At 48.5% G+C, this 12,710-nt stretch overlaps 1 protein-coding gene across 1 annotated transcript; it reads left to right on the forward strand.

The window, feature by feature from the left end:
• Nucleotides 1-750: 750 nt before the first annotated feature.
• On the forward strand, nt 751-7,026 carry LOC148270697 (uncharacterized). The gene is made up of 2 exons (XM_088242286.1): nt 751-1,219; nt 1,964-7,026. Exons 1-2 carry the CDS (start codon nt 751-753, stop codon nt 7,024-7,026), a joined length of 5,532 nt encoding a protein of 1,843 aa, XP_088098412.1.
• Nucleotides 7,027-12,710: the final 5,684 nt, after the last annotated feature.

The following is a 12,710-nucleotide window of genomic DNA, read 5'->3' on the forward strand; positions in this document are numbered from 1 at the left end:
TAAAATAATACATTAATTAGAAAGGATCCCCGGTAAATGTATAGAACTGATGGCTGGGCTCTCAATAAAGATAAAATGGTCACTTTCGAGCCTGGCCTCAGTATTACCGGGGAAAAATAGCTAGGTTAAAATGAATAAAATGTACAAAAATATATTATGTAAATGTCATGTTGCGCGCGTCGCGGCTGCCGACGAAATGGCCCGTACGGGCATTGAGCGCCCGTATTTACGCCACCTGCGGCCGGCGGCATGTAGCGAGTGGCGGGGAAAGATTACCCCCACCACTCCGAGGCAGCCGGCGCGGGTGGGATGGCCGACTCACGGAGCCCGACGCGCACCGCTTTATAAGGCGGTCAATTGGAGATATTAAATCAGTTGAGTTCCTAACTCTGAACAGTTCACACGTGTTTTATTCCGTTCTCCGTCCTGTTCGCCTTCCTGCACTTCGCTCTTCGCTCCGCTCTGCCTGCTGACTGCCTTCGCCTCTCTGCACCACTTGGACCGGGTGGAAAGTCCTTTTCAGGGCTATTGAGGTTGACTTGCGGTCGGCGCAGCTGTGCTCCTACCTTCCGACTTTGTCTTTGGCTCTGTCTGGGAGGGCGGCTTCCCACTTACGCCGGGAAGCTTGACTGCGGCAGACGCGGGTGACGAACCGGCGAAACTTTCATCGTGGTAACGCGTACGTTACATTTGGTCCTTCGGAGCTAAGGATCGTCGCCAGTGGTCTCCAGTCTACAACACACCTACAGCATGCCGGTCAACAGATCGCCTGTGTCGACGCGTTCGGGAACGCGTCGAGACGCCGGCACGGAGCACGAAGAGGAGCTTCAGGAGCCCCAACCGGGGTCTGTACGAGCACATCAGGAGGAGCCCCAGCCAGGGCCTTCACACGACTGCCAGGAGGAGCCTCATCAAGGACTTCTGGAGGAACAAAAGGACTCGGACGAGGGATCCGCACCCTCGGAGCGGTCCATCTCATCGGCGACATTTCGCCGACAGATGGAGGAACGCGAGGCGCATCACGAGAGGCAGGTGAGCAGCCTCAACGAGATCATCGCCGCGCTGAAGGCCGCCAACGCGAGAGAGGACGCCAGACGAGACATGGCAACCCCCCTCACGCCCACCATCGAGAGGGACCTCACATCGCACGGGACGTCGGAACCGGCTCACAAGCCGCTGCCGCTGACGTCAGACGCGTCTAGGACCGACGCAGCCCTCAGTACGAGGGAGGCTGCCGCCGCACGCCACGCCGCACGCTACGCCGCTGATCCGGAGGATACCGGAGCGGCGTACATCCAGCAGCCGAGCCACTACGACAGCAGCCGGGCGAGAGACGGGGCCGCTTGGAAGCGCCCTGTCACCGACGCGGAAGCAGCCTTCAGCACAAGGGAGGCCGCCGCCGCACGCCACACCACACGCTACGCCGCTGATCCGGAGGACACCGGAGCGGCGTACATCCATCCACCGAGCCACTACGACAGCGGCCGGGTGAGAGACGGGGCCGCATGGAAGCGCCCTGTCGCCGACACGGAAGCAGCCTTCAGAGCAAGGGAGGCCGCCACCGCACGCTACGCCGCTGATCCGGAGGACACCGGAGCGGCGTACACACTTCCGCCGAGCCACTACGACAGCGGCCGGGTGAGAGACGGGGTGCCACGGAGGCACCCGGTCGCAGAGGCGGACTCCAGGACGAAGGAGGCCGCCAACACACGCTACGCCGCTGATCCGGAGGACACCGGAGCGGCGTACACATTTCCGCCGAGCCACTACGACAGCGGCCGGGTGAGAGACGGGGTGCCACGGAGGCACCCGGTCGCAGAGACGGACTCCAGGATGAAGGAGCCCGCCAACACACGCTACGCCGCTGATCCGGAGGACACCGGAGCGGCGTACACATTTCCGCCGAGCCACTACGACAGCGGCCGGGTGAGAGACGGGGTGCCACGGAGGCACCCGGTCGCAGAGACGGACTCCAGGATGAAGGAGCCCGCCAACACACGCTACGCCGCTGAGCCGGCCTACGCCGGAGCGACAAACGCACATTTACAAGGCCGCTACAATGAGCGGCATCGGGACAATGAGGCGCCACCCGCACACAGCCGAAGGGAGGACGCCGACGTACGCTACGCCGCCGGGCCAGGCGAGCCCGTAGCGGCACGTACTATACCACTGGGGGGCTACGAGTTTCGTGACCCGGTGAGCGCGTGGGTACAAGAGGGGCTACCCACGGAATACATGCCGCCGGGTGCCACCGGCGAGCCTGTGACAAAATACAGACAGCCGCCGGAGTGGCACACGTTCATGGCGAGGCAAACCGGCGCTAGGGATCTACCGCAATTCTCCGGCGACCCGCTAGAATGGCGAATATTTAAGGCACAATTTGATCAATCGACACAGATGTGCTCCCTTACAAACGCGGAGAACATTCTCCGTCTGCAACGAGCCCTCACAGGACGGGCCAAGGCCACAGTGTCGTCTTTGCTGGTAGATCCCCGAAATGTGCCGGACATTGTGAAGATGTTAGAGGCCGCCTTTGGACACCCGGAGATCGTCGTGGACAGAGTACTGGAGCGGATAAGAAAACTCCCTAAACTGGCCGACAACGCATCCCTGGAGGCCCTGACGGACTACGCGGTCGCGATAAGAAACGTCGTATCGACCGTAGAGGGCCTCGATGGAAGCCACCTCTCCTCCCCGAAGCTTCTGTCCGAGATGACTCAGAAGCTGCCACGAGTCGAGAGGATGATGTGGATTATGTCACGAGCGGATACCGTGAGAAAAGCTACCCCCAGGGATCTGGCACTGTGGCTAGCGAGACTGACCGGTGCAATACCGAATGCGGGTTGCATCGGGATCAGCACGGAACCCGCCCGAGTGGAGAAAAGGCGTACCCAAGAAAGGCACGTGTTTCTCACTCAGGACAAAAAATGCCTGTTCTGCGACATGAGTGGACACGCATTCGGACAATGCCGGAAGTTTCTCCGGAAAACGGTAGAGGAGAGGTGGACAATTGTGCGTGCCAAGTTCGTGTGCTACGGATGCCTGGAACCGGGACACAAAACGACCACCTGTGAAGCGGCGAAGTGCGACGAGTGCCACGGGCGGCATCATCGGTCGCTACACCGCGAGAGAGGGGACAGTACGCCGAACGAGCAAGTCTTATTGACAAGGCGAACGGAAGTCCCAGTGACCTTCAAGGTAGTGCCAGTAACCTTGAAGGGCCCGCGTGGGTCAATGGAGATCCACGCACTACTAGACGAGGGTTCATCGGTAACTCTCCTCGAGGAGGATGTCGCCCGTGCAGTGGGCGCCACCGGGGCCTGCGAGGAGTTGAGACTCATCGGTGCCAGTGGGAACACGGACACGCTACAATCACAGCGTGTATCCGTAATCCTCGTTAAAGGAAACAGAGAATTTGGTGTCCAGGCACAGACGGTGCGGGTCATGGATCTGCCGCACCGCAACCGAAAGAGCACCAAGACACACGGGCCAGGCATCAAGCCGAAGATGTTAATCGGTCTTGATTACGCCACCCTAATGGTATCTACAGGCCCGCCAGTCCTACAAGAGGACGGGCGGCTAACCATCGAGACGGCCCTAGGAGCCGTCACCTACGGCGGGGCTGTGCACCCCGCCTTTGAATTACCCCCAGACGGCCAGGGTGAAAGGGACTTAGCGGAACTGGTAAAGAAGAGCTTCGCCGTTGACTCGCTAGGTGTAACCACCCTGGAACGTTGCCGCGCCGCAGATGTGCGAGCGGCGGAGCTCATGAGCAGCTCAACCACACAACTACCATCCGGACGATGGGAGACCGGTTTACTGTGGGCGAAAGACGGAGATTCTTTGCCCTGCAACCGGCAAGCAGCCATGAAGCGGCTGCACTCCCTGGAAAATAAACTACGGAAGGATCCGATACTGGCGATCGCATATCGCGCCAAGATGGCGGACTACATTGAAAAGGGATACGCCGTCAAACTAAGCCGCGAGGAGGTAGACGCCCACCATTCGCGCAAATGGTACCTGCCCCACTTCGCGGTGACAAACCCCAACAAGCCTGGCAAGATAAGGGTCGTGTTCGACGCCGCCGCCCAGTTCCAGAGGACGGCGTTGAACGACCATCTACTGACGGGACCTGACCTGCTTTCATCCCTCCTCGGAAACGTGATCCGCTTCAGAGAGGGACGAGTAGCCATCGCGGCCGACATACGGGAGATGTTCCTGCGGATAAGAATCCGGGAAGCCGACCAGCAATCGCAGCGGTTCCTATGGCGGACGCAGGACGGGCAGGAGCCCGACACGTTTGTCTTCGCGTCCATGATGTTTGGAGCGAAGTGCTCACCCAGCAGCGCGCAATTCGTGCGAAACACAGTCGCACGAGCACACGCGAAAGAATTTCCCGCCGCAGCAGAGGCGATCGAGCACAATATGTACATGGATGACTACCTAGACGCCACAGACAGCGAAGAAACAGCTGCAAGCCTGGTACGAGATGTTACCCTCGTACTCGGCAATGGCGGGTTCCGGCTCACCGGGTGGGCTTCAAACAAACCAGATGTCCTGGAAGAAGTAAAGGCCGACGACCGGGCCAATACAGCAGTCACCATAGGGGAAGAAGTAATGACGGAGCGGGTCCTCGGGATCGTATGGGATCCCAAGAGCGACCTATTTATATTTCGGCACGGAGCCGAAAGTGCAGCCATCCCGGAGCGACCCACCAAGCGCGGCATGTTGAGCGCCGCCATGAGTATCTTCGACCCAGTAGGCTTCATTGCGTGCCTCACGATACGGGCGAAGATATTGCTGCAAGCCATCTGGAGGACAAACACAGGTTGGGACCAACCGCTGCAACCGGACCACGCCGAAAAGTGGTTGGAATGGCGCGACCTGCTGGCAGCGAACGGCTGTACAATACCGAGATGCTCGCTGCAAGGGCAGAAAGAACCCGTGACACTGCACGTGTTCTGCGACGCGTCAGAGCAGGCATGCTGCACAGTGGCATACTTTGTGGGGGCCGATACCACAAGTTTCGCAATGGCGAAGTGCAAGGTGGCCCCCCTAAAGCCTCTGTCAGTGCCTAGACTAGAACTCCAGGCAGCGCTACTAGCGGCAAGGATGGCCGCCACCATAAAAAAAGAGAGTCGAGCTCTCATCACCCAAACCGTGTTCTGGACGGACTCGAGCACGGTCCTGTGTTGGCTGCGAACCGACCCACTGCGGTACAGCACGTTCGTCGCAAACAGGCTGGGCGAGATTGACGAGCTCACAGACGTACGGGACTGGAAATGGGTCCCCACCAAGGACAACCCAGCCGACATAGGGACCCGCGACAAGGGCCCACCCGACCTTGCGAGGTCGGGACTATGGTTCGGAGGCCCCGGCTTCCTGAGAAAAGGGGAAGCCGACTGGCCGAAAGAGAAGAAGTTACTACAACAACCGGACGAGAAGACGCTGGAGCGGAAACAACCCCGCCACTTCGTGGGCCACATCAGACGGACGGAGGCCCTACCCCAGGTGCAGCGCTTCTCGTCGTGGACCCGACTCGTCAGGGCGACGGCATGGGTGCTGCGATTCATCGCACGATGCCGCCGCCACGAGTCCCTGCCGTCCCCAGGGGGGACCTTTGAACTTCACGCCTCAGAAACACGGGCCGCAGAAATCATGCTGCTGAAGCGGTCCCAGGAGACGGCTTTCGGAGAAGAGCTGGAGCTCCTGAGACGAAAGGCGCCTATCCCGCCGCACAGCCGCCTCCATGCAGCGGCACCCTTCTTAGACGAAGAGGGAGTCATCCGGATGGGAACGCGCATCCAAGCGGCACAGAGCTTCGCAGAGGACTGCAGCGCGCCGCCTATCATGGACGGGACCTGCCCATACACCCGGCTGCTGATCACGCACAGCCACCGGAAGGGTGGCCACCCGGGAGTCGAGAGGACGATCGCCGACCTGAGAGCCAGCTACCTCATCCTGCGACTCCGCGGGGCTGTGAGGAAGATAACACGATGGTGCCCGCTGTGTAAAATGCTGCGCAGCCGGCCCCAACCCCCGCTGATGGGGCAACTGCCTGAGGCCCGACTGGCCTTCAGGACGCCGCCGTTCACGCACTGCGGGCTTGACTTCTTCGGACCGATGATGATCACCAACGGCCGAAGAAAAGAAAAGCGCTATGGGGCACTGTTCACCTGCCTCACCACACGCGCGATCCACCTGGAGCTAGCGTCGTCCCTCGAAAGCGACTCCGCCATAATGGCCATAAGAAGGATGGCCGCCCGCAGAGGCTGCCCACACGCGTTATACTCGGACAACGCTACCAACTTCAGGGGAGCGGACAAAGAGCTGAAACAGGCCGTAGACGAGCTCCTGGCGGACCCCAGAATGCTCGCCGAACTTACAGTTCGCAAAATTGAGTGGAAATTCATTCCGCCCTCATCACCTCATATGGGGGGAGCGTGGGAAAGACTCGTGAGATCTGTAAAACGAGCCCTCCACGCAACCCTCAACGAGCAGGCTCCAAGAGAGGAGACCCTCAAAACCATATTGGCTGAAGCAGAGTACACCGTGAACAATCACCCGCTCACGCATGTGTCAACCAAGCCCAACGACGAAGCACCGCTGACCCCGAACCACTTCTTGCTCGGGTCAGCCAACACACAGCCAACTCTGGCATATTATAACAAAAGGGAAGAAGGGGCCTGCCTTCATAAGCAATGGAGGATCGCCCAGAAAATGGCCGACATGTTTTGGCGCCGATGGCTGAGGGAGTATCTTCCCACCTTGGCGCACAGGAAGAAATGGCGCGAGCCCGCGCCTCCAATACAGGTCGGGGACCTCGCGCTCATCATGGACCCAAATCTGCCGCGGAATTCTTGGCCTCGCGGCAGAGTCACCCGTGCAGAACCAGCAGCTGACGGACAAGTACGAGTCGTCGAGGTGCGGACCACCAACGGCACCTACACCAGACCAGCGGTGAAGATCGCCGTACTAATGAAGGAAGAGGAACAACGCGCCCAGCAGGAAAATAGTACAGACTAGCTGCACGGGGGGAGTGTTCCGGACGCGTAAAATCGAATAAATTAAAATAATACATTAATTAGAAAGGATCCCCGGTAAATGTATAGAACTGATGGCTGGGCTCTCAATAAAGATAAAATGGTCACTTTCGAGCCTGGCCTCAGTATTACCGGGGAAAAATAGCTAGGTTAAAATGAATAAAATGTACAAAAATATATTATGTAAATGTCATGTTGCGCGCGTCGCGGCTGCCGACGAAATGGCCCGTACGGGCATTGAGCGCCCGTATTTACGCCACCTGCGGCCGGCGGCATGTAGCGAGTGGCGGGGAAAGATTACCCCCACCACTCCGAGGCAGCCGGCGCGGGTGGGATGGCCGACTCACGGAGCCCGACGCGCACCGCTTTATAAGGCGGTCAATTGGAGATATTAAATCAGTTGAGTTCCTAACTCTGAACAGTTCACACGTGTTTTATTCCGTTCTCCGTCCTGTTCGCCTTCCTGCACTTCGCTCTTCGCTCCGCTCTGCCTGCTGACTGCCTTCGCCTCTCTGCACCACTTGGACCGGGTGGAAAGTCCTTTTCAGGGCTATTGAGGTTGACTTGCGGTCGGCGCAGCTGTGCTCCTACCTTCCGACTTTGTCTTTGGCTCTGTCTGGGAGGGCGGCTTCCCACTTACGCCGGGAAGCTTGACTGCGGCAGACGCGGGTGACGAACCGGCGAAACTTTCATCGTGGTAACGCGTACGTTACAGTACACTTTCACTTACTTGTTCGACCAATTAGCGCTTTCACTTTCTAACGGGCATCTTTAGACAGTCTGAAGATACCCATTTAAAGTTCATACAGTAGACACTATTTATAAAATAAATTTCATTATGCAAATTTATAAAGAAGAAAAAATATAAGAATTTGAGATGAATAAGTCACTCAGATACCAAAATAATATTAAACTCCCCAAATTCCACACAAGTCATGGTCAAAATAGCTTTGTCTTCAAAGGTTTCAAAAATTACAATAATCTCCCCAATGAACTAAAAACCATTAAAACTAATACATCAATAAATAAATTCAAAATAAATTAAAGTTTTTTTTTTAATAAAGTGTAAAAATTGCACTCAATTTTAATAAGTATGAATGTATTATTATTTTCTGTTTTTCTTTTATATCCTAGTAAGTTTTTTTTCTTATGTACTTGGATATTCAGAATTATGTCAATTCTAATAATAAATAACTATAACAGTGTAAGTCACTCTCCAAGCGCAGCTTACCCATCACATACCGCACACCGCATCTGAGGACATAAGTCTCCTTGGCGGTGCCCACATACACGGAAAATTTGCTCGTTGTCAAACGAGAAAAGCTGCCCGAAAGAGCTCTCTGAAATCTGGTAGCCTTAGCATATTTGTGCTGAAAGAAAGTAATCCAGAAGTACATAAAATGTACTTCATTGTAATGAGAAGAGAAGGAAGTGAATTCTTCACTGACTGGGATTAAATTGATTGGACATGATCAATTCGCCGAAATGATAACAAAACTTTTTAAAAGCCTTGAAATTCTTTTTAGAAGCCACCAGATCTGTATATCCGACAGGACCTATAACAGGGCCACGGATAGTAGCGAGAAGCTTTATTCGGTAATCATGGAGAAGGGGAAAGGGACAAGACTACAGGATGTGTTCAGAAGATTGGTTAGGATATCCGCAGCAGCACGAAGGGGATTCAACAATATTAAAAACAAATAATTTTGATTAAATTTACCATGACCTGATAAAAACTGCGTAGTCCAGTGATCGGGGATAACTCAAGAAGATTCTAAGCGCTGACGCACTTTCTAACCACAAGAGTAAGTAACTTTTTTTTGAGAGTTACAGTTATAACATTTACTAGATATAGAAGTAGATTTGTATAGAATAAAAAAATGTACCATTTATGAAATATATTTATTTTACGACGAGAATTCTAGTTTTTAAAAGAAAACATTAATTCACTTTAAATATGCAGTTTCCAAAAGTAAATTCATTGAAAAATGTGCTTTTAATCTACTGTATGAAATTACATTAATTATTTATTGCAAAAAACTTTACAAGAGATGAACTATGAACGTTTATATTATTGAATGTGATTATATCCCACGCTAAAAATTCTTACATACCGATGTAAAAATGCTATTGTTAAATTTTCTCCAAGGTACCAATCACAACGGGACAAAGATAATTGGTTATGTAACTTCGGAATAAACACTATTTTATTGGCAGACATCTCAACAGAGATGGATCGCCTCTTTGAGAAAGAAATATGAAAGTCTAGGTTTAAGGGATGACTTTACAAACTTTTTACTCTATCCCTGGGCGGATTAAGAAAACAGTTATGTGTTTGAAAGAGAACCAGAATCCTCGACGAGTGCTTTCGGCTCGATGGATACTCTCGTAGTTAAGTGTTTGCCGCGTTCGCCTACCATGCTTGAGGTCCCGGGTTCGATTCCTGGGAAGGTCGACATATTGATGAAAAGGGTGGTTCTACACTGCAATATTTATGTTCCTGAACCGGCACCTGAAGAGTAAGGCTGATGACCCTACCTTCATGTAACCGGTGATCGATATACGTTGCATTCCGTGTATCAATCCAGTGCCCTATGCATCATCTGGTGCGGACGATGATTACAAACTGTGAAAGATTTTGCAAACTAAAGAGTTTGAAAAATTATTTATTTTCTCAAAAGGGTATTAACAAACCGGGAGGTAACGTTAAAAAATTATGTTAAATATTTAAAGCGGATGTTTACGTTTTTTTTCGTATTACTATCGATTAATAAAAAACAAGTTTCCATTCAAAATTTTACTAGTCCAAATAAGTTGCTGTAATGTATTTTTTTGTTTTTTCCATTTATGCATTTGCTAATTTAAAAAATCTATCAGACATTCTGTAATGTCTATAAATAAATTAAGTATTCATAGAATGCTTTTTATTAACTACGTATTTATTTATTTATTTTATTTTATTTTATTTTATTCAGAAAACATACAGTCATACAAAATAAGTATTAAAAACAGCAATTTTTTAACATAAAAAGACCAATTAAGTTTTCATAAATTAAAAAAATATAAACATTAAATGTGACAAAAAAATAAAAAATAAGTAAGAATTTTAAGTGAGAAAAGAATAATTGTTGACATTTGCGTTTTCCATGGAGGTAATAAATTAAAATAAATAAAAATACCGAATGTACACTCCGAGCCATCCACGCACACACATGAACGCACATATAAAACATACACACACATATACATAACATGCGGCACATATACATAGCATAAACCACTCAAGATGCACATTCAGCAACTATCCCAAATAATCGACCCCATGAAGAAATTTTCTGTACAAATGCAACGTGCAGTTAAAAATGTCTACATCAATACTGAGTCCGTTATAATTTCTACAGGTACGTCTAATGAATGAATTCGAGGTATAATTGTTTTTACAAGTTGGTACATAAAAAAGGGAATTTAATCTAGTATAGCGAAGAGGATAACGGAAACCAATATTTTGTAAAAGATACGGCGAATCAACCATATTATTGAGAATTTTGAAAAGAAAAATTAAATCATATGTAAGGCGCCTTTTTTGTAGTGATTCTATATTAAAATTGATCAAAGATGCGCCGTAATCATTTTCAATGTTGCCAAAACGATATTCCAGGCTCCTTATAAATATCTTTTGAATATTTTCAATTTGATTAATATATACATCTTATTGAGGGTACCATACTAATGAAGCGAATTCGAGTTGACTTCGCACATAAGTATAGTAAAGAAGTTTGAATGTATTTGGTGATGAGAATGGCTTGGAGATTCGTAAGATAAACCCTAGAAGTCTGTACGCCTTATCTACTATTGTATTTATGTGATCTCTAAATAAAAGCTTATCATCCATCAGTACACCCAAATCTTTCGCTTTCATTGAACGATTGACAATTTTCCCAGATAGTTTGTAGTCAAATAGTATACTTTATCCTAAAACAATACGTGTACATCTCTCCAAAGTTAAGTGGTCCAATACTGGCAACCTTCCCCTACATACAAAACAGCTGGCAGTTGGCGTCACGTCATGCTGACGTCACACGTCATGCTGACATTAAAAATCATGTTGACGTCACACGTCATGCTGACATCAAACATTGAGAAACGCATTCGGTCATGACGTCACATGTCATGACCGAATGCGTTTCTAACTTCTCACAAACTTATAATCTAACATTCTAATAATATATACGTTGCTCGTTTTTTAAGTAATTCAAAATATGCATATTTTAAACCAATGTAGACAATGTATTCGACGTCTAACGAATTAATTATTAAACCGTTAGCATAATACATATTTTTTATATTTAAAAAAAAAATGTGAAAAGAGCTAACAGTAACAATTTTCTAAAGAAGCCCTGTTCTATTGCATAGAACAAAAGCATGCAAAAATTTGGGTTTGGTTTTAGTCTGGTTTTTAGTTTAACAACAAACGTGTAACGGCTGGTTTCGATTAGCGCTGGCAATTCTTAATGTAAGTACTTACTCTCAGTTGAATTGCTGCAATCTGTAGCTAACTTCATAGTCAATAGTCATAAAATGGATTTTTTTCCGGATTAGGTTATTACTCAATTTTTTTTTTCAATCTACAATTTTGAATAAATTTAGCAAGTCTGTAATGTTTTTTTCTTCTTCATGACTAATTTCAAGTTTCAGAGAATTTTACCTCGTTGCTAAAATTATCTGAAACTTGAAACAGAAGTTTAGTGACAAAAGAAAAATGTCACATACTACGAATACAGATAAAAATATATGAAGCGGATTAAGAATAATTCATCGTATTTTCAAAATCAATATGGATATTGTGGAGAAATGTTATCATACACAAATTAAAAAAATAAATTTGATGAAAATACGTTGCTAGAAAAATGCTACTACTGCTAGAAAATGCAAATTACATAACAGCGCTTTCGACAAAAAATAACACGATATTTTCTGGTCGTTTAGTGTAACAAAAAGTACATTGTGAGGCTCGAAGGGCTGAATATTTAGGTACCCGAGATTGCAATTGACTGTGACCCGAAGGGCCGAGTTTTCTAACATGCAGTTTGAATATTCAGTTTTTCATACAATTCCATTTTACTTTAAAGACAATTGAAAATAACTCTGTTCTCTCTATATGATAAAAATATATGAAGTGGATTTGGAATAATAAATTGTATTTTTAAAATCAATATGGATATTAAAAAATAAATTTGATAATAATACGTTGCTAAAAAATGCTACGTGTTTGGCCTTGGTTGTTGTGACGTCAAGATTCGTGATATTGTTCTGAATAAATTTGAATGGCCAGGAACAAATAAAGATGAATCGTGACGTATCAGGGGCGTGGCCAATGGAATGGCCGTTTTTGTGGGAATTCAAAAGTCACAATTTAAAATGATTTTTTATGCTACTAATAATTTTCAACAAAAAAAATGTTACGGGACAGTATTTCATAGACCTTTATTAATTTTTAAATGTAACAAAAAACGTGATATATAAATTATAATTCAATTTATCATTATCATAATAAATTCATATTTACAAAAGGTTGAAAACCATAAAAGAAATTCGATATGTAAGATATAATCCGTTTTTACTTTCATCTGTCAGTGCCTGAACTGGAGTGTGGAGTGGGTAAGGGGG

This window comes from Micrasema longulum, unplaced genomic scaffold (genome assembly GCF_059751315.1).
Source record: "Micrasema longulum isolate JH-2025_06_02 unplaced genomic scaffold, ASM5975131v1 h1tg003573l, whole genome shotgun sequence".
Classification (NCBI taxonomy): Eukaryota; Metazoa; Arthropoda; class Insecta; order Trichoptera; family Brachycentridae; genus Micrasema; species Micrasema longulum.